The sequence below is a fragment of the Cataglyphis hispanica genome, chromosome 9, assembly GCF_021464435.1.
Source record: "Cataglyphis hispanica isolate Lineage 1 chromosome 9, ULB_Chis1_1.0, whole genome shotgun sequence".
NCBI lineage: Eukaryota > Metazoa > Arthropoda > Insecta > Hymenoptera > Formicidae > Cataglyphis > Cataglyphis hispanica.
Genome location: NC_065962.1, coordinates 6,407,928 through 6,431,562, shown reverse-complemented (window position 1 = coordinate 6,431,562; position 23,635 = coordinate 6,407,928). Strand labels below are relative to the sequence as shown.

Below are 23,635 nucleotides of genomic sequence, written 5' to 3'. Positions count from 1 at the left end.
GACCCGTGCGCCTCCTTGTGTTCTCTATCGTTCTCAGCTTTATACTCACACTTGCGCGTCGCAATGTGAGCCGACGCGATGCGACGCCGCGACGCAACGCGACGCGATGTAACGCGACGATATAACGCGACGTGAGGGGTACGCCGCCGCGTCGGGGCGACGGCGCAAAGGCCAGCCACTCTCGTCTGCGAATGCACCAAATACTGGTGGATGCGCTTCTCGCGCCGCAACGTGGCCGCGACGTGGCACCCACGCGTTCTCCCCGTCGTGGCACTTTTTTCATTTCTTTTTTTTTTTTTTTTTTTTTTTTCTCTTACAGGTTTTCGAATTTTTGAATAGAGCTATGCAAAGTGTGCCGAACGAAAAAGAAGCCGACTGGATCGAGAGGGCTCGTCACGGATCTATGGGGACTGTAGATGCATTCGCGCGCACTGGGGGAGGTCGGAAAAGGAGGCGGGGTCCTCAACTCCGTCGGCCCGCGAGGGAGGTGCACGGGGAGATTGTCGCTCTGTATAGTAATGGTAGTTTTGACTGTTGCCGCGAGAGGCGCTGCTGCGCGACGAGCTCCGGTACTACGGCGACGCGGAGTCACAGCTAGGAATTTCTCGGGGGTTTTCGCCAAGATAATCGCGTCCAAGGCTATTGCTGATCAAGGTGAGTACTGGATCAGTATTGTTTACTTGCAAATTAAGACTGTAATTTGTATGTAAGCTGAGAAGTGAATCTATCGAGCGTATTTTGAGTATTTCGAAACTTAACCTCAAAAACGTATAATAGTTATTCGAAGCTATAAAACTGATTGTATTGAAATTGCTGAAAGCTCTTTCTTTGCTAGATTATATTTACGTACGTTTAGCAACACGTTGCTCTCTTTGTATCTTTTTCCTTCGCATTTTTCTTCTTTTTTCTCTCTTTTGCTCACTCGTTTTCTCTCTCCTTCATCCTCTCATTCTCTCTCTCTCTCTCTCTCTCTCTCTTTCGTGGTTCTCTCTTCCTCTTTCTTATTGAGCATATTTAAATATTATTATACGTAAAAATATAATGTTAGCTTAGCTGACATGAAAGTCGTGGGCTGTATGTTAAGGTCACGCGCGTAAGAAACTAAATATCAGTTGTAAGAGAAAGATAGAGTCACTTTTCATTGTATGCAGAACATTAGAAATTAAGTTAATGCCTATTATTGCATTGCTAACGACATTAAAAGCTTCTTTTTCTTTTAAACTGATAAATATAATTTTCAGGGAAACAGTATTATATAATTTTGCAAAACTTTTATATTTGTAATTTATTATTTAACAAATAATTTAGATATCATCATGTGACACATGTAATAGATGTTACATAATTATCCACAAAATATCATAAAATTCATTTCAACAAAATAATACAAAACTACTACTAATGTGCAATCATTCTCCAATGTCTTTTTATGAAAGATATCTCCTCATGAATGACTTTAAAAGAAGAATCTTTGTCATTTATTCTTCAATTATGTGACTTTCTTCTTTCTCATCGCTTGCTTTCTCAAACTCGTTTCTTCTTCTTCAATCTTTTCGAATCTCTCAATTTTCTGAAAGAGCTGTTTTCCCGAAAATATTTCCAAAGAACCCGACAATCATCCCGCGCTCTCTCAGCTCGACGAGGCTCGTTTTAACGGGCACCGGTGGAGGCGCTGGCAACATTGGCAACTCTGCGGGATAAACTGTACCAACTGGCGGACACATCCCGCCCATCGGGCGGAGCCCGCATGATCTATAGCGTCATAGAACATCCCTGCCGCTGTGGTAGGAACGGAACGGCTACGCCCACGGTGCAGAACGTGCGCGTTCTGCACCCCCGCCGTTACTGCCGCCACCGTTGCCGTCCTCGCGGCCACCACCGGGGGCCGAGGATGTTTATGCTCCTGCCGCCGCGTCTCTATCTAGTCGTGGCTCTGGTGCTGCGCTGTTTCTCTCCTGTAGTCGTTGTCGTCGAAGCCACTACTGTCGGCGAAATACTCTCTCGACTTATCCTTGGCTCCTACCAATCGGCGCGCGTTCATTATCGCTAAACATTTCTGTCAATTAAAAGTGCACCAACGCTCAATTTACCGGCGATCGTCTGTCCGTTCCGGCGAGCTCGCTCCGCGGAAATATTAACGAGGGACTAGTCGCGAGTTTTTTGTCCGTTTTCTTTCTTCTTTTTGTTTTTTTTCTGGCGCGCTTCTACTGGATTCTCCGGGTAGAAGGGCACAGCCGTACTTATGGGCTTTTCGTTAGCGCGCATGCAGATGTACCTTGGTTTACGATTATGGCGCTGACTCTCATTTTCACGGAGAACGAAGCATTCCAAAGTAAGGCAGCATTCTAGCGGCAATGCAATGCTGGATTATGCATTGATACATGCCAATGGAGACGATAAATATTATATAAATATATTTGCGTGGAAATTCATTCGATATGAATTACTTTTACTTCATAATCTTGATATCATGACATTCATAATCATTATGAATTAATTTTAATTATGTTTATATATGTATATAAGTATGTATATATGTATCTGAGGTATGTATGCGTGCGTACCTGTGTGTGAAGTTTTTTAAATATCTTTCATAATCTACATATATATGTAATTATCTAAATTGAAATTAATTATGTATTATTATATATAAATTTTTTATATTAGATATTCTCCTTATTAAGTGACGCAATTGTGTCTTTTATCAGTGAAAAATGGAAATAGTTTCTACAGAAAGTTAATAACGGATTGCTTATGTATTAACATGTGTCAATAATTTATAAGATTTATTGATATATTTTTTATTTTTAATCAAGTGATTATCAAATTTGAAGTAATATAATTTTAATACATTTTATGCGTACACTTTTAGAGGCAAACTTAAACATGGTCTAAGCAAAAAAAAAAAAAAAAATGTACGTATCTTGGTTTCGAAAATCTTTCTTGACTAAGCTCTATTTATATAACTTTAATTTATAATTTTGCAGCACGCTAGAAAGACAAGTTTTCTAATAGTATGTGTATCAGTTTCCGAGACTTTTGAAATTTTATGTTGTACGTATTTTTGTTGTACGTGTAATTAAAAAAAACGGCATCTCTGCGATCATTCGAAAAACTCAGTGCGAATAGGTTATTATAAAAAGCACTTTATGCATTTCGGCGACGGTCGGATCGTTTTCACAGACAGGTTGAAGAGGTTGTACCGTTCCTGCGCGCATCAAGCCAATTCGACGCCAGCGATGTTCGCGATCCGACGTTTATGAGACCGTTTATTAGGTGACATTCTCATCGGGCAACTTGGCTGCAGACTGAATTCGCTAGCTCTTTCCAGGGATCGCATCCCGACTAAAATCTATGCTGTATTTAAATGCAAAACTTGATCAAATATCGATGAAGTTTGTGACACCCGAGACAAACAAAGTAGTATATACTGGATGAGTCTTTTTAATTTTAACAGGCAAATATTTCGAAAATATGTAATTTTACAAAAAAACTTTTCAAATAATTAGACGTCTCAAGGTCAAAGCCACCATTGTATGCCCCTCTCTACCATACAACTTTTATTTGAAAAGTTTTTTTTTTTTACATATTTTCAAAATATTTGCTTGTTAAAATTAAAAAGACTCACCCTGTATAATCAGAGATAATAAATACACAGAAATATAAATCGATCAAGGGTAAAAAAAAATTTGCTTGTTCACACAAACTCGCGAGAATTATATATTTATAATTTCTTTGTTATAAATATAAGTTTTAATATAAAATAAAATTATTTAATTATAAATAAAATTATTTATATATATCACAAGTCTAAATATATAAATTAAATTGAAAAAATAAATTCTTTCCGTACATCTGATCAATTTCATAACACACGATATAAGATATATATTAATTATATATTAATGATACGTGCATTAATAATAACGTGGAGATTTGTACAATTAATTAATTTACCGGTTATTGCCTGGAAAATTCTCGCGAATTAGTGTGAACAAGCAATTTTTTTTTTTTTACATTTCATCGATTTATTTTTCTATGTGTTTATTAATATATATACTATTTTTTATACAATACATGAATATATTTGTTCTTATATTGAGTATTGCAATGTAAGATTTGTTTATGATATGACATTCATATTTGGCTCAAAAAGGAGAAAGGCTAGATGATGCCAATTACAATATTTACTTGTAAAAAAAAAAAACGTATTTTGCAATTACATATTAGATTCATAAAATAATAATAATAAATAAATAAGAAAATAAATAAGAAATAAATTTTTCAATATATTATTAACTTGTTGGCTCTCATAACTTCGCGATAACTTTTTTGTGCGGAAGCTTCCGTTCACACTAATATTTCTTCCGACGTCTTACCAATGGCAAACTTTGTCCAACCAGTGTACTACCAACTCGAAGCATTATACATGGTCACTGCAGGTCAAAAAACGATGTGGCCGCGGATTCTTGAAAGAAAACAAGTAATGTCGCGATTACGTCTTTCGTTTGTTTAAAAATATTACTATTGCTTGTACAAAATGAGATTAGTTATTGATATTAAAAATTTTACAAATTTAGAATCTCTAATAAATAAATGATTTTATATAATTATAATTAATATGATTTTCGAGGAACATAAATTTGTACAAGAAAGATGTCATATTCATATTTTTGTATAATTTAATTGTCACAATTACATATATTTCGTCCAATTTCTTTAAATAGACAGATATATAATTTTTTAATATAATATTTCTACTTAATGTAACATAATCGATAGAAAGATTTTGTTTCTACGATTGTACAATATCGTTACCAATGACACGCAATCGAGAATTGATCTCACGCAACGTATTAAAAACCGGATTGAGACCAAGCGAATTAATAATTGCATAAAAATTAACTCTACAAAAAATTGTGTATAAAAAAAGTATTTTATATAAAAAAAAATAAATTAATAATTAGGGCTGTGCGCGTACGTTCATTGTTATTTTGTGCTCGTTTGCCTAATCTGGATTTGGCTTTAAATATCTGCGTCTTTTGCCGCTGACTGCGGGATTTTTTTTTACGAGCGCTACCGACATCGGTGGATGCACCTGCAGGCACTAAAACTTGCAAATATTTTAAGAAGCGTCCCATTATGCAACTACAATGTGGATCAGTGTCTGTTACGTATAGATTTACGTCTATTCGTTTATACAACCAGTTCCCTGTGGAGTCGAAATAAGTGCACCTCGTAAAATAAAACATTGTGCATCCTTTTCTGAAGCTATCTGATATCGCACAGCGGCAATGTCTATTTTAGAATATCGCGATAATTTACCTAGATTTCGATCTAGGCCGCGTCGAAATCCACGTGGACAAGATAGCGTGTAGCTGTCAATCTATCTGTCAAATGGCGACAGGAAACATTTTCGACGCTAGTAAGACACACACATTTAGTTTCATTATATATTTATAATACTATTAGTTTGGGATCATCATTCAATCTTTTGGAAACTTGGGCGATTATTGCGTTTTATTGCTTTTTTCATAAATTTTTATATTTTTTATTTATTATTGCATTGAGAGAATTTTTTAGAAAATATAAAATTGCAGAATACTTATTTAATTAAATATAATATATGGATGAGGAAAAAAACTTATTGCATTGATAACAGAATATATAAATAATCGTAAAATATAAAAAAAACTCTGTTTGCATTGCAAGTAAAGATTCTATCTATTGCGGTATATTTATATCAATGCTATACGAGAGGAGTTTTTGCACTTGACATATCTACGAAAGAGAATTTCATCGTTGATCTATTTAAAAAATTCTAACGCAGCCGGCGCAATAAGAATCGCCCGAAGCGAATAGCGAACTGACGTTTGCGTGGGCAGTCATGTTTGTATGTACACGTAGCTATTGTGCGTGATGGCGCATAACACTATACAGCGGACACACGCACATCGCTCGCATGTACATGCTTGAAAATAGATCTACTATCGACATTTCGTTTCTCATGGCCATAAATTCGGCTGAAAAAATTGCGTATACGAAATAGTTTACAGACGTCGATTGCCGTCGGTTAAATACTTCGTGTTTGTTGCCGAATTGAATTGCATCTGCGCGAGTTATAGGCTTTTACATTTATTTATTTTTTTTTTTTTTTTTAAACATGCCTCGCACATACTCTTCTTTCTCTGTTAACTCATTCTCTCTCTCTCTCTTTCTCTCTTTTATATGCTTCCCCTCTCTCCTATCCTTCTATTTTTCTTGATCCTATCAAAAGAATTGCGACACATTTTTTTTCGCTCATTTTCTAGAGACAAATCCACCGATTTAGATGATAGAGAAATTTGTTAAAGTCGCAACAAAAAACAATTGTGTAAAGCGCAGCGCGCATAATGCACGTCAATTGGATAAAATTTTTTTTCTTTTACGCGAAAAAAATGTCGACGATTTTCTTTTTGTTTCCTTTCTTCATCTTCTTCTCCTTTTCCCCGAGACCTCCATGAATCATCCGCGCTCTTTTTTTTCTTTTTTTTTTTTTTGAACGGTGAAAAGGAAAGTCGGTAAGTGAGAAAGGTGAAGAGGATAGAAAGGTTCGTGAGATTCGAGAAATGGAGGGGATGGTATGAGTCGAGGAGATCACATTTTTCAACAAAGAAACCTTTGTATATTCTAAAATAACTTGAGCAAGCGATCGAATCGGCGCGATTAGAAAACCTTCGAATACCGGATGAGAAGATTGACCGACCAGAGGTGGCTTGTTTGAAAATAATTACTATGATGTTTTGACGTGGAGAAGTCGCAGACGAACCCCCTACGGTTCATTTGTTACGTCTCGCCTTTTTTTTTTTAAATTTGTTGGTAAAATTCGCCTCTGCGTGATTTTTTAAGAGAGATCTATAAAACTTTGTGATTTGTGTTATATCTAAATATGGGCGTTAAAAACTTATATATGTCTCGAGAGAAAAGAGAGAGAAAGAGAGAGAGAGAGATTACGTGGATATTAAAATATCCAAAAGAAAAGTGAGTTATAAGTTTTATATAGAACTTTCACTACACTTATCAAAAGTTAAAATTTATAGTTGAATTTATTTCTTTATTTTGCTTATATTATTATATGTACAAATGTAATTACATATGTAAAAGATTATATATTATATATATGTATATATGCATATGATTATTAAGATATAAAAAAAATGATCTTTGAAAAAATCAGAAAAAACTGATTTTAATTTATAGCTAATAACGTGATTATGTTTGCATGTCTAAAAATATTATTATTAATTTTGAGAAGCAAAGCCTATCATACTATTGACAAAAAATATTACATTTTTAAGACCACGTGAGTAGAAATATTATTTTTAATAATTAATTTTAATTAATTTTAACTTGGTCAACTCAGAACATTTTTTTACATTTTATATACTTTTTTCAATGAAAATCTTTTTAAAGAGCAAAATTTCGTTGAATTTTTCAACATGTGTAAACAATATTCGACATATATCTATGATTTATATTTGATCGAAAATAAATTGCAAAGGACAATACTTATTGTAGATAGTGTATATTAAAAAAGTTCTCTTCTCTCATAAATATTTATTATTTTTTACATTTTATTCTTATATTTTCCAAGTTTTTTTATTAGCAACGTTTAAATGTTATGATTGTAATGGACTCTATCCGAGCTCATATGCGATATGGTACAATTTTTCATAGTGATGCGAGCGATAATATTGCGAACTTGGCAAGTATAAAGCGCCAGAAACTCAAGCGTAGTATTGGTGTGGATGGAAGGCGTTAATTTATCTCTCCACTTTTTTAAGGAACGTTATCGCGCTGTAATTCGTTCACGCACGTTCTCGACATTCTCTTAATGCAATTAATCCTACTACTTGTGTAAAGAACACTTCGATATCAAAGAGAAATTATTTTACATCACTTTATTCAAGTGGTAATATTTAAATGAAATATAAAAGTTAATTTACATGTAAAGGTAAAGGCAAGCCTGAAATTTTATATATGATTATTACTACATTAATTTTTCTTTTAGTTAACAACAATTTATTATAATGCCTTATATATATAAATGATATGAAATTTTCTTTTACATTTAATACTTGGAATTGAAATCAATTAATTTCACATACCCATGATTTTTTTAAATATAATCTTGATTTTATAATTACATATTTATACATACTTATTTATATATACTTATATACAAAACCGATATTTGTTTGTGTATATAATTTCAAACAATCGTAAATATTTTTTTTAATATTAAACAAAGAAATGGATGAAATTTGAATGATTGAAGTAATTGCTAGTGTATCTTTTCTTTTTTTCTGTATCGTTATAAATAATTATTAATTAAACGGAAGTCCTAGATTGCAAGAGTAGTTCATATCGCACTGTCATTTTTTTTTATGAGAATCGTAAATAAAAGGTCTAGTTATTTAGTTTGCAATATTAATTGTAATTAGTAGATTGTATAATTTCTAATTTAATAATTTTTACTACATCTTGATTCTCCTATAAAAAATAAAATAATATTGAAGATAAATCATGATTCCAGAATTTATTAAATATATATATGTATTCTTTTACATAAGATAAATAGAGAAAGAGTAAGTCATATGTATTGCATAAAATATTATTTTATTTTGTGCATTAGAAAATATATAAAACGTAGTTTATTATTGCTTTTTATCAGAATATTTTATTTTATGACAATCTTTTGTCTTTTATATAACTTTCTCTCCTTATATTTTATAATATATTTATCACACACATACGTGATACGAATTAAATTTCTTAAAATTTTTAAATGACCCAACATTGCTTTTAATCATCAATTATGAAGTAAAAAATACAATTGATTATAAATAGGAAGAGTTGTATTTGAAGAATGTATTCACGCGCAGCTCTTTTCTTTCAGAGCCATTATGAATAATCGTGCACTTTATGAAAAAGTTTTGACCACGCAGGGAAGTTGGTTCCACAAAGTTACCGATTGCCATCCTTTTAACTTAAAATCTGGTATCTTTCGGAACCATATTAAATTTGTCGGCAAATATTACAATCATAGCCGGCATGTCTCTCAAATTTAACATTCTTAAATTAAATCATTATAGAAGTAAATGCCTCAACGTAAGACCTCATTTCACCTAGCTACGAAATACGATGACAAATTCAAATCTTAATCGACATTGTTTTCGACGACCAAGATCTTGTGCCGATTGATTAGACTCGAAAATATTTGAAGCTCTTTCATGTCCGAATAGAGACGATCTTGATAGAGACAGCAAGTCAGACGTCGAGTGCTAGTCTAGCGTACAGTATTCGTAGAAGGTTCGTTGCAGGGTGCTCCGTGGCTAGTGAGGGGTAAAGGGTGAAAGGTGGAGTGAGGAGGGTGACGGGGAGATGGGGGAGGGGGGAGGGTGGCAGTTGTCGGCAATAGGGCGAAGGAAGAAGCGGAGGAGCGTCGAGAGAGAGAAGCCCAGGTCCGTCGGTATCGATCGGGCGTCTGCGGTAGATTGACACGTGTCATGGCCGCCTCTCGGTGCCGGGAGAGAACGGAAAGGAAGGAAAGCGGGAGAGAGAGAAGGAGACGGCGATCGTCGTCGTGAGAAACCGCGGAATAAGGGAGAGGAAGTGAGAAGGAACAGCGACGGTGACGGCAACGACGGCGGGTATAGCGCCGCGGAGCACAGCAGCGAAGGTAGAGGAGGACGACGCGCGCGGGGGGAGGCTGTCGAGTAGTGGGTGGCTGGCCGGACGGGAGGGCGAGAAGGGGGGAGGCGAGGGAAAAGGACATTAAGGTGCGTAATAGCCAGCGGGGCGAGCGCGCACCGCCGCGGCATCGATTAGACAGAGGCTCCCTCATCCCATTGCTAGAATGCAGCCCACTCCTCCTCCCCCCCCCCATCGCCACCTTCAACCACCCACTCACCCGCCATCCGCCTCCCCCTGTCTCCTCTGTGCCACCCTCCCTCCCTTCCCCCCCCTTCTCCCCTTACACAGGGGTCCTCACGACCACCCACCTCCACCCACTCCGTCGAACTGGAGAGCCCCCGAGTACGTGCTCTACATACACACTCGCGCGCTTATGTCAGTTTCTGTCCTGCTGCCGGCACTTCCACTGCCTCCGCCACCGTTACAAGAATGGAAAAGGAGAGAGAAAGCGTTGGGGTGTCGGGAGAAAAAGAGACGGCGGCTAGGACGTGGCGCGGAGGGTGACCGAAGCCACCTCTCTATCCTATCCCGTAGCACCTACGTACACACATATACACACACACACACACACACACACGCTGCCGAGGACACCAACGTCTAACGTCGTTATAAACATTAACGGAGCGGCTCAATATTCCCCGGACCTTGCATCTCTTCCCACCTCCCTCTTTGTCCACCTCCGGTCCATCTCCCTTCTCGGGCGAACCGTCCCCCATCCCCGTCCTCCACTTGCTGGACGCTCGCATGCGGCGAGCTCACCTTGCTACGGTTTCCGGGTCCTTCGTTGACCCTACGAAGGGTAGTTACCTAGTTGGTATGCCCCGAATGACCGAAGTCGAAAGGGTGCGCTCGCCACTTCTTAGCGAAACGTACGAAACATTGAATGGTATCTAGGAACGTAACTAACTTTCCGGCATTGTCCGTCTACCCGATGACGCGGACCTTTATCGGGAACCGCTTATTCTTTGAAATAACTCTAGATATAAATTTAAAAAAATCCAACTAACTATATATTTGTCATTTATCTATGATAATATTAAATTTACATTCAAGTTTTATAGAGATCAGTACAGAAATATTTTCATATATAGATAATAAATTTTTTTTCTTTCCATATGGAATCATACAAAACATTTGTCACGATAATGGAAATAATTTTTAATCTGTTTTTATGTGTATTATTTTATACATCATATGTATAATCAAACTTCATTCTCAAGGAGAAGATATCTCTTCGATAAATAACTTATTAAAAATTGTAAAATTAAAAACAAAAAAAAAACAAACGTCACTATTGTTACAATTAGAAATACGAACAAGTCGAGCAAAATTTCGGTAAGAAAATTTGGTCGATTTCATACGATCACACGGTAGATCTCATCGCTGGTCGGGCAAGAGAAGAACGATGAAGAGGAGGTTAAAAGAGTCTGCGGGAATGGAGTCGTGACCGCTTACGGCTTCGGATCGAGATCGTCTAATTTCGTTCGACGAGTCCCGTAAGGATCCTTCTCCTCGTCGCCTTTTTCTTCGTCTTCTACTTGCTCTACAGGCTTCGATTTCGGTGACGCGGGATCGTATGAGACCGGCGCATTCTTGTCCGAGGGATCGCGCTGATTATTGTTAATTATAGCGGGCATTAAAAGCGAGGGAGGGTGCAGGACCCTCGATCATTCCAGTCAGATTAGTGATGATGATCGAAGGCATGGTGGATGTTGTGTTCCTCGTGGAAATTGCGTTTTAGCTTTCTCGGTGTAATATATAAATTATGTGCGTATACGCGGTATTTTATCAAATAATTAATTCTTCCGCCTTACATAATTATTTATTACATTTTAATTTTATATCAAGTTTATACACAAACACGATATATTTATCCACATTTTTTTATATAACAAAAAATAATGCACGATTTTATCCTTTTCATATAGACATGTGTCAAAAATATTATTTAAGAAATGAAAGTTATGTACTCAGATAAATTAATATAACATTATTAAAATATTGGATTATATAATATATATTATACGCAATTAATTTTGCAATATAATCCATGCTGTAGAAAATTTGTTCGTAGCGATAATTGAACAAGTATTATATTTCTCATGTTTTCCCCTCTCTCTTTCTCTTTCCCTCTTCGCGATCAAATCGTAAGGTTATTTCGAAGAGCAATCTCACGTTTACGCGAACCTTATTGGCAGCAGGTGCGCGTCCTTTTTCTACACACTGTGATCCGTAATTAGGGATTAGTTACCAACGAGATCCTCGATCAACGAGGAGTTAGCTGAAAGTGCCATGTGATGCGTCAACCATGGATATTATATTGACGTATCGATGTCTCAACGATGTTCGACGAGCGTCGTCCAATTAACGGCTATCCGTATTTTATTCTTTTTGACAAATACTCGTAAATCTCGGCACACAAATCTGTCCATCTGGTTTATCTACCCTCCACAATACTCGCGCCCGATCGTTCTCCTTATTAATGTCGTACACGTGTTACATACATGATACGACGGGTTTATATAGAATCGTTTGGTTTTCCACGTCTTTTATTAAAATCTGTTTATTTTGATCTTATCGAGCCTCATGTTTTATTTGCAGTCGACGTCAGAATTGCTCGATCCATTCGTTTTGTAATCAATGCAAATGTATGTATAGGATATTTATCGCCATCTCTGTTAAAAGCAGGCTATTCGACAAATTATTAAACTCTGCTTTCATTTCGACGAGTGTTTTAATTAATTATTCAAAAAAGTAATTTTTAAATTAATTCAAGTATTGAAAAAATCAATTCATTTTATTAATGTCATGCAAGATATATCTCGATGTATGTATCTCGGGCAGAGTATTTTAATATTTTTTATCGAACTTCAGCGTGCTCTATAAAAAAATGTCGCACAAATATAGGTTCGCAAATGCATTTTCTCTTAATGCGGAATCTCATGCAACAATAATTATTATTTTGAATGTAGCTTGAAAAATCTGTGGGAAAGAATTCATTATACATATTTAAATGTTATGACAATTGTGCGCCGCGTATGATGTGCATATGATGAAATTACAATGTGTGTTGCCTTACTTCAAAAGCATTCCATTGTATTTGCGATATCGGAAGGACAAATTACAAAAAATTCACCATGAAATTTTATCCCAAGTTTTCTCTTCCGAGGTATATACCGGCAACGAGGGAATAATCCACAAAGGGCTCGTTCGGTCTCTCTTCGTATGGTAGCACGCATGATACCGCGGCATCCGATCGAGCACGGTTTTAACCCGGGGTGCTAAGTTGATCGTGTCGTAGCAAAAACATTTTTCCAACTTCTCAACTATACGCAAATCGAATTTCAGTCACGTCAAAGGTAAACTATAAACGACAAACGAAAAGCGGGGGAACCGGGATATTAGCCGATCGGCGGGGTGGATAGAGATAGGGGAGGGGGAGACGACACCGATGAGCGTGTTTCGGATGGAAATTTCATTCGCTAGTTTTCTCCGCTTAATAAGACGAGAGACGAAGAGAGGTCGTCGCCGGGTTCGTAGACTTCGGAAAAGGGGGAAGCAGAAAGGGCGCAACACAAGGGCGGGGGTGATGCAGAGAACGCGCACGAGCTGCCGGTTGAAAGGGGAACGCGGTAGATCGCGGCGACGGAGGGAGGAGGGGGGAAGGGGGAAGGGCGAGGGGCTGCGGAGGGGCGGCCAGGATTGGGAGGCGAAGTGTCGTCGTCCGAATAACGGCCAAGCGGCATCGACCGATCTTCCTGCCCCCCGCGGCCCGCACGAAGCGTCAACTTGTTTCCCTTCTGCTGCGCGAATATCGGACCTTCAATTTGCCCACTGCGGTTCGCTAACGCGATTGTCCTCAGCGAGCTGTCCATGACGCGGTCGTAGTATGACGCGTGATCGGGGTATGACAGCCAAACGATTCCCGAATTCATTCCGTAATGTTGCATACGCTCAAAAGCGCGAACAAATGAATTCCTGATATCGAATCAACGAATAAAACGCAATAACAATTAAAAGGCGTTTTTTAATTAGATTGAAAAAAAGTGTTTTTTTTTTTTTTTAAATCTTATCAAAACAAATATACACAATTTAATTGTATATTTTTTTTTTCTTTTTGAATTTTGTATTTTTAAATTTGAATGCACGCGTTGTTTAAATTTAATTTTGTTGTTATTATATACATATTTTAGAAAGTTTCAAAATATTACGAAATATATAAATTAAATTAATAAATGTAAAGCATAAGCATTTGTGTTTTTATAAATATATTATTATGAATATCATAGATTTAAAATTTTACATATTTTTGACAATTGAAAAATAAATAAATTGAAACAATAGAAAAGGCAAGGAAATTGTGTATTTAAAATTTGTATGATTTAATTCTGTTCGCATCATTTGACATATTATTAATTTCCTTCTAATTTATCTGACTCTTTTATTTTAAGTTATATTATTTATTGTTTTAATTTATAAGACATCTGACTTTAAAATTTAAATTTATATTATTCATTATTTTATTTTGTAATTTGTATTAATTATTATTTTATTACCAATTTATTATTTTTTGTATTTCTCCGTTTTATGCAGTTGTATCATTTTTACTGTTTTTAAAAATATTTTAACTTATTTATTTATAATTAAATGTCCATGTAATTGTATGAGAATTTATTTATTATAAGAATATTTAGTTTGCTTTGTTAGCAAACTAAATTTATTAAATAAATTGAATTTAAAATAATGTTGTAATTTATAATAATTAAAATGCTATCGCATTATTTATTTTTTTATGTCATATATTACGAAACTATAAATTTAATTCTCGCTGCCACGTCATGAGACACACTCTTATCGAAGCTTACAATAATAAATATTAAAAAAAAAAAATAATAATAATTGCCGCATTTTCTCTTTCTTTCTCAAGTTAATATAATGAAGCGCCGTTAATAACAATTGTTGCTTTATTATTTCAGAACAGTTTTAATCAATGGAGGGTTACGAGGACGACGATGACACCCATTTTTGCATTAAGTGTAATTTGACAGTACACGGTCTTGACAACTATGTACGGCATCGTCAATCGGGTTGTCGACCTCCTGACGATAAAAATGAGACCGTTCACGAATCACCTTCGACACCGACGACGGTATCTTATCCCGAAATTTTAAACGCGGATGCCTTCTTCAGTTCCTTGGAATTACAGAGCAGCTCAAAATCAAATGCTCGACGAGCACCGACTTTATTAGATAATAATAGAAAATTCAAAAAAGAGGACAGACGAAAGAAGGACCAAAAAAATCAGGTAGATGTCGGCGCGAAGGATAAGCTTCACAGTATGTCACCTGCTGTCAGTGATCTGGACGATCCAACTGATCACCTATGCATCCAATCCCTCAAACAGAGCGATCGAAAGAGGCAAGAAAACCCTCAACGAATAGTGACAGATCAACAGAACTGGTTGGACGACACCATTCTCGCCGATCTCACTTTGGGAAATAGTGACGGCAAGGAGCTGGCGAGATATGATTTCGAGTACCAACAGGACGACGAGGAATCCGAGGACGACATGCTGGACGACGATTTGGGGGAAGATGACTCCTATTCAGATTCTGACGACGGCGAAAATCAGGAGCGCCCACCGCGAGATCATACTGGCGGCAAGTGGAAGCCTGGGCTCGGCGATTTGCCGCAGGACATGCCACATATGCATGAGGAGGATGTGGATCCCGACGATGATCATCAGGAACATCCACCGCCGACGTATACTGGTGGCAAGTGGAAACCCACGGAGACAACGCAGGTAAGAAAAAGAGATTATTTTAGGAACACAATTAATTTTATGTCATAAATAATTTGGGATCTAAAAGGATCATTGCTCTTCAAAAAGTATACGATGATTGGATATGAATAATAATTTTTTCTTACCAAAATCAGTAAAATATACTAGACGAAAAAGAATAAAACTAACACAAATAAAATTAAATTAATGCGCGATATTTTTTAATAAAAAAAAATTCGTTTTATCAATCTTATTCATCTCTTCCCCTTATTCCATCCCCATACAAAATTATTGTACATATCTGATTTTTGATATGAGAGCCCAAGTCATCTTTGTGCGAGCAATAATGATTTGTTGAACAAAGAGACATTGATCGTTACAGAAGATCGAGGAATACGAGAGCACATCCGGACAGCCGCCGCCAGGACACACGCGAGGGAAATGGGTACCGGGTGCACGAACGGATATCGAATCGGGATATTGGTGCATTCCTTGCGGCAGGAAGCTTGCCTCACGATTGGTCTACAACAGACATATGCTCTCTGCTTTGCATGCCAAAAGGAGCATTAAAGAGATCGACGGCGGTCTCCATTTATCGCACAGAATAAAGTTGCGCGCGAGCAAAAGAATATCCGCTCGTAGACAGGCTTCGTTTACAAAGGTATAAAAATTTTTTATAAAAAAATATATATATATATATATGTTTTATTAATCTTTATTTTGGCCTATTTTAGAGTATATTTTTTGTTAATTTCTTTGTTGTTATATATATATATATACTTTTATCTATTGCAATAGCAAATGTATAAATGTAATACACAAGAGATAAATATTTTTTATACCATAAAATATTTTCACACATTTATTTAATTATTAATAATTAATTAAAATTATTAATTATTTATAAAATATAACATCATTTATTCCATTACATTAGATTAAATAAAGACTTCAATCAATTAATTAATTATATTAATTTAGACATAAGAGAGATTATATATAGAATTATATTTATATTTATATTTTATAATTTTAGTTTACATATTATTCTAATATTTTTCCTACATCTTTTAAAAGAAAATTTTTCTTACAGTCAATGAAAACTATTCTTTGATACAATTAAAGCATTCTTTCTTTTTGTGAAAAGTTTTTCTTTATACATATACCTAACTTTTATATGTAACGGAAGCAAAAGAAAATATCCTTTTTTATGAGAGATAACATTATTTAAAAAATATTAAAATATATACAAGAATAGAGAAATAGTTTAAACGTTAATTATAATAATACATATGTACATATACCAATATTTTCTGATACAAATAGAGAGAACATTAGCGGATAGAATCTTTTGAAACTCTTAATACCAACAATACGATCTGATTAAATTATATTGTATTATTAAAAGACGAAAGAAGTACCCGAGCAAAACAAAGTTAAAGAAGGTCTGCATCGAAGAGGCAAGGACGTCCTCACGTGTGAGATGTGCCACGCGCGCGTCAAGAGGCTTCAGATGGGTAAACATTTGCTTTCCCATTACCATTGCCGTGTGGCGGGAGCGAATCCTTGCAGTCCAAACGCACGTCGCTTCCTGTTGGATAACATGGCGAATGTGGTACGACAGTGTCCTTTTCAATGCGCTCCTTGTCGTTTTTACTGCAACACCGAGGAAACATTCTTACTTCATTGGCGTTCTAATCTTCATATCAAGACCTTAGAGAAAGTAAGTGGCCAATCGCTAATTAACAAGCGTAAAAAATTTTCAAAATTTGTGCATTTATTTATTTTTTTTTTTTGTGGGGGAAAGGGAGGGGAGAAATATCTATAAATTCATGCATGTAGTTTTTTTTTCATTTCGATGAATTATTACTTAGTATAAGCATTAAAAATAAAGAACAAATAAAAAAATGAATTTGATCTCGATTGGCCCGTGCATTTGGATAATAAAATGCTTTTCATAATCAATTTTTTTTCTTCTTTCTTTTCAGAGTGGCGGTAAGTGCAGATGCACTCCATGCGATTTTTGGTGCGAAGACAACGGGACGATGGAATCTCATCTTTTGAGCGTGAGTCATCGTGACGTGATATCGATGATGAACGGCTCGGTGCCGATAGTAATTAGTCGTCAACGAGCGTTATTCTGCGACAGTTGCAATCGGCAATTTCGATACAATTTCCAGCTACGATTGCACGCTAAAGAGACCGATCACGACGCAAGTTATACCGCATCGGATGAATATCAGCAACGTATCAAATGTGATTTGTGTCCTCAAATTGTCCGGTCTTTGGTTGCGCTTCAACGTCATCAGTTAATCAGTCACGTTGCCAAGGATAAAGAAAAAGGCGAAGGCGCAGAGGCCGCGCGACCGGCGCCGTATTTCTGCTCGTTCTGCTCGATGAATTTCATCACCGTCCAAGAAGCAGTAGTGCATCGGAGAAGCTCTAGTCACAAAGAGGCTGTAAAAACACGCAAGATTCAGGAAGGACTATTGGAAAGTGTGACGCGAGAGTGTCCTCTGTGCGGCGAAAAGCAGTCAAGTCTTGCAGAGCACAAAAGCCACCTTCTCCAGAATCATCCGGAACTTTGTCACAGGTAATGATTCCGAATTTTTAAAAATATTCATAATTACGCCATAAGATATAATGTCTACGTACTTATATATCCTATAATTTTTTTTTTTTTTTTTTAACAGATGTCCTCGATGCGGCATGCAGTTTGCCCTGTCGCAGGATGTTACCAGACATACGCGAGAAAATAATTGTAGCAAGGATAATAAATCAAATACTCAAAGAATAGATGTGAAAAAAGAATGGAAATGCAATGATTGCATCTTCTCAACGGATTCTCAAAGTGAATTCATCTTTCATGAAGCCCTTCATGCTGGTGAAGTTTCATCTGACAAAGGAATGTCTAGCTCGAGCAAGTTATTACCGAAATATCGGTGCCCGATTTGTAAGAAGCCCTTTGCGAAAGTAACGCTACGGAATCACATCAGACAGCATACTGGAGAGAAGCCCTTTCCCTGCGTCAAGTGTTCAATCTCATTCTCGAGAAGAGCGGATCTCGTCGCGCATCAAAGAATATGCGCTTCCTCGTCATCCGGATCCCTGGACAAAACTGGCCGTCAACGAAGCTTCATCTGTTCTGAGTGCAACGAAGGTTTTTATACAAAGTAAGTAGCGAATTCTAATCTAATCTAATCTAATTCTGATTATTAAAATTATTATGTTTCTCGTTCCATACGTAACGTACTCGTTATCTCTTTCTTAACTTAACATAATTGCATTGCGTTAATCATAAACATATTTGAAAACAACATAAACGTTTTGCAAAAATTATAATTTATGCAAAATAATATTTTCATGGGATGGGATCTTCGATCGCTTAGGTTGATTTTTGAATTATCGGAATAGATTTATCGCTTGAAATATTGCTTTGCTTTTCTCTCCGATTTGTTTTTATTCGACACGCGTCACGCTATTCTTTCTGCAGCGTGACCGCTTTGTAATAAATAAAGGATATCGTATTCTGGAAGATGGGAGGGAAGGGAGAAGATGCAAAAACGCCCTCGGCAATAAAAGCATTCGCCGCGAGCTGGAACCGCGAAATGTTCGCGCGGTCGTAATAAAAGTGTCCTCGCTGCATAAAATAAACTAAACTATAAAATAAAGGAGCGTGGCCCAATGGAGGAGATTAGGTAGAGCGGATCGAAAACGCGCGAGAGAAAAGAAGCGAGGCGAATGTAAGATGTCGCGAACTGGAAAGAGAGAAAAAGAGAAATGGAGAAGGAAGAGACGCACGTGCCCAATAACGGGCTATATATCCATCGGTTATTTCACTATTTAATACAAGCCTCGATTATATAGCTCGCGAAAGTAAACATATGATGCCAATACATGAATAATTAAAATAATAATTAAATTAACATAAATTGACAATTTTTTTATACTTTATTATGTTATATATATATATATTTTTTTTCTTAATATATTTTTTCCAAAAATATTAAAAAAAAGTATTTAAAAAAATATATTAGCTCATGTTACTAATGTATAATTTCAATACGAAAATTATTTTAAAGAAAATAATTTTGCTGATTTTTAAATTGTTTATTGCTTGTCTTTGATGAATATAATTAATATCATATTCGACAACAAAATTTATTGGCATCAATTGTTTATCTGGAATGGAGAATTTCTGCAATTCCTATCACACACAAGATTATAGGAATTTTCTATTTAATAGTCATTTAATATGTTTGACAAAACATTTTATCATATGTAATATCAATCTATTATGAGTCTACGATACAAATCGAAATATATATCGTTAATTCATAATATATAAAAAAAATCGTGGTGTCGTTAATGACATATATTTTCTGCCACATTACGAAAAATGCATGTGCATGCACAGTTGCCAGCGTATTTCGGTATTTAACAAGCTCGCATTATGACAGATATATACCACATGTTCCTTTAATACTAACGTATGCATAGGAGCGCCTCTATGGCTGTTGCGATGGTGTTCGTGTACAAGTCGCACGACGCGCGTCGACATGAGTATTAAAGCATTGCTCGTAGAGCGGTTGCTATAAAGCAAATGTTAACACCTTGGTCTTCTCTCCTCCTGTCTTCCCTTCGCCTGCGCTGCCTCCTCCGCAGTTCTCACCATACCATACACATTACCTTCTGTTACAATACTCAGCCACCGTCCTATTCTCCCATCCGAACGACTTCGAAGCCGAACGATTGGGCAAAAATCTCAACATGCAACTCGAGTCATGAAAGTTTCGCTCGCCACGATTCCGACCATTACGAGGGATTACGTTTGATTATTCGGTCATTCTTTACATGCCTTACGTGTTGATATTTTTTTCTCTTCTCCGATGTTAATTCATCTTCTGTCAAAACTTTCCGCTCGTTTCATATTTATTAAGAAAATTTTTATCGGTGCCGTTCTAATTACTACTATATAATAAATAAATCTTATATTACTACACGAAAAAAATTATTACGAGCAAATATATATAAATAATCTTTTATAATAAATAATCTATTCGCGATTGTACATGATACAGCATTTCAAGAAAATCAACAGTTAGTTTTATAAAGTTTCTTGATATTATTTAATCGGCTAATTTTACGATCCCCTTCAGCTTATCCTGGAAAATCACTCTCCATCCTCATCTCGACAAGACTTTCGGTATCACTTTCGTGCAAACTCGACCATCTCTATGCAGACATCCTATAATCTTCCTTAGGACTTAGCTTACTGTAGCTTGGAACGCGAGATCGACGTACCTGGAACTCGACATCCTGTTCCGAGCGAAAGGAGTTAGAAGTTCCAGCAAGCTACCTTGATTAGAACTCTCACCACCTCCACTTGTCGTTTCCACTTCGCCTTGTAATAGAAAAGGGAAGGGCAGCAAAGGGGGAGTATATGCGTCATCTTTTACAAGGGCCAGTTGGCAAGCTCGTTCGTTAACTCCCAAGATGAGGCGTGTTCGTGAAAGAGTAACGTGCTGCGGGAAGTTATGGGAAAATCATGGGGGAAACGCAATGACGGCGAGAGAAAAATCTTGTACAGGAACTAAGAGGTTTTGCACCTTGATCTTTTACTATCGACTTTAATTCTTGTTTTCATGCACATATTCGATAATTTTAATAACTCTTTAATATCTCTTTTTTATTTTCTTTTTATTTTAATTTCGTATAATAATTGGAGTATCCTTCTCTCTTTCTCTAAAGATGTTTTTGAGAAATTTCGATATTCGAATATATGCAGCAAGATCTTTTTATTATGCGCAAAAGATTTTTTTTTTGTGCAGAACATACGCATAAAGACGAAAGTATGCAAATCATATTACCTAGGTCAGTCCTGTTGGAGATAAAAAAAAGTTGCAATGAATCGAGAGTGAAGGCTTGAGCAGAAAAAAGTAAAAAAAAAAAAGAGAGAAATTAATTACGAAAAAACGAATTTGAATAGCAATAAATCAAGCGATCATTATATATAATTATTTTAATGGCGCGCGCGTAGCGCGTATTTTAATTAAAAAAAAAATAGTAATTAATTGAACGAAGTTTAGTTAACAATTCTTTTTCTCAGTGTAGGCATTTTAATTGCCCTATTAACATGGATCTTTATGCCTTGATTTGACAGTTACGAATATAATTAAATTAACTCACAATGAAACGTCGAGTGTCCTACGATCGATCGTTCGGTATTTCTGCTTTGGCGATAACGCGGTATTCCCTTTCTCCTCGGCGAGGTTCGTTACCTGTAAAACAAGACGCGTGCTCGCGTATATAGTCGCGTAAGCAAGGTCGACGCAGCGCGGGAATAAAAGATGTCGGGATGAACGTGACGATGGCCGGCGACCGTGCGGGGCGCGAAAAGGAGCACGACGGAGCCGCGCTCCGGACGGCGAGCGTGGCGGGCGGGCGGGAGGAGGGGAGGGGAGGGGAATTCAGAAAGAAAGGGGTGCGGGGGGGGAGGGGAAAGAAGGAAGGTAATTACGCGGTGAGACGGGCAGCTCCCGCGCACTCGATCGCCTAACCGATTCTCAGAATACTGCGGCCGCCTCGCGATGTATGCGCATATTCAAGATAGTATGTTACATACGCGAGCTACTGACCATACGTCTCGCTCCTCTTCCTTCACCCCCGCGCCTCCTCCCTTCCCCCTTCGTTCGCTCACTCGGCCCTATGCAACCTCCGGCAACCCTCTCTTCCTCTACGGACTCCACGATGCGTATACGCGAGAGATCCCCACAGGTATTTATATATATATATATATATATATGTATGGACCGCGGTCTGGCGCGCGCGTATCTTTTATCTTCTATAGCAGTAATGGCGCGTCCACCTCTTCCGTATCTGGTCAGGTAAACAACGCATAGAGGCATGCTGGGTGAGATCGGAATAAGCTTCTCACCGAGTTGATATCCTGTCGGATGAAAGGATTCCGTGGAAAAATATGATGGCAAGGTGCAATGATTTTCGTCGATTGGAAATCTCAAATTACGAATCCATAATATATATATAAAGTGTTTTACGCTTTTTCTCATCTATTAATTATCTTTTAGGCAATAAAAGACAATCTTTTCTTGAGGAGGAATATCCGGAGGAATATCTCGAAAAATGAGTACGTTTTTTCAGATTTTTTTGCAGCGCGACGACTTGATAAAAGTTTTTAATTTTTTTACAATATTAATACAATATTATTAACTATCTAAATAAAAATTTTTAGCTTAAAAAAATGTTTTTTTTTTAAGTCATTTAATAATATTGTATCAATATTGTAAAAAAATAATAAGCTTTCATCAAGTCGTTGCGATGCAAAAAAATCTAGAAATCTATGTATATTTTTTGATATAATATTTTACATTTATTCAGCATTCGATATGCATTTTGTGTTTGAATTTATTTTATTTTAATTTTTATATTTGAAAATTAATTTTTATATTAATTATGACGTATGGATTTATTTCCTCTGCTTTAATTGATTTAGCTATATTTTAAAGTGACGTCCATCTGTGATAGACTCATGCTAGTTTTTGATTTTGCTTTTCGTCGAACATCATTAACATATGATTTCGTTTTTTATGCATTATCTCGTATTTTGACATGCCCAGAGAATCGTTCAGGCAAGACCGTTCAGCGAGGAAAGATTTATTTGAGGATTCGCGCGTGGAAAAAGGAAGAAAAACAAATTCAAGATTTTTACCCTCTTTCCGTGCTAAAACAATAAAACAATGTTGCGTCGTATTCGTTGCATTTAGATGCATCGGCGAAACATTTCTCTCTCGCACATAGTGGATCGCACACTCGCAGCACTATCCAGAGTATTGACTTTAGATCAAAATTATATCGATTTGAAGTATAATCCGAGTTTAACAAAATAAACAAAATAATATTTGTGTGTATGTTATATAAATGTTTTGACAACAAACTGTTATTGTCGACATTTAATTTTCAATTCTGTCTTTCTTTCTCTCTCTCTATCTCTTATATTCAAGTTCTTATACAGAATATAAATTTTATGAATTATCTATAAAAAGATATCGCAAAATTTATATGTTACATGAGAAGACTTGAGATGTTTGATTATGAGAG

At 36.3% G+C, this 23,635-nt stretch overlaps 1 protein-coding gene across 4 annotated transcripts in view; it reads left to right on the top strand.

The window, feature by feature from the left end:
• LOC126851955 (zinc finger protein 62 homolog) overlaps window positions 1-23,635 on the top strand; it is a 70,971-nt gene that overhangs the window by 26,716 nt on the left and 20,620 nt on the right. For 2 of the 4 annotated variants that reach the window (XM_050596324.1, XM_050596323.1), the window contains 6 exons: window positions 320-654; window positions 14,712-15,538; window positions 15,900-16,178; window positions 16,926-17,240; window positions 17,506-18,110; window positions 18,211-18,690. In XM_050596324.1, coding sequence (XP_050452281.1) covers window positions 14,726-15,538; window positions 15,900-16,178; window positions 16,926-17,240; window positions 17,506-18,110; window positions 18,211-18,690 — 2,492 coding nt within the window. In that variant the 5' untranslated portion in view covers window positions 320-654; window positions 14,712-14,725. The remainder of the gene's footprint in view (window positions 1-319; window positions 655-14,711; window positions 15,539-15,899; window positions 16,179-16,925; window positions 17,241-17,505; window positions 18,111-18,210; window positions 18,691-23,635) is intronic. The other 2 variants (XM_050596326.1, XM_050596325.1) reach the window with 1 other exon arrangement.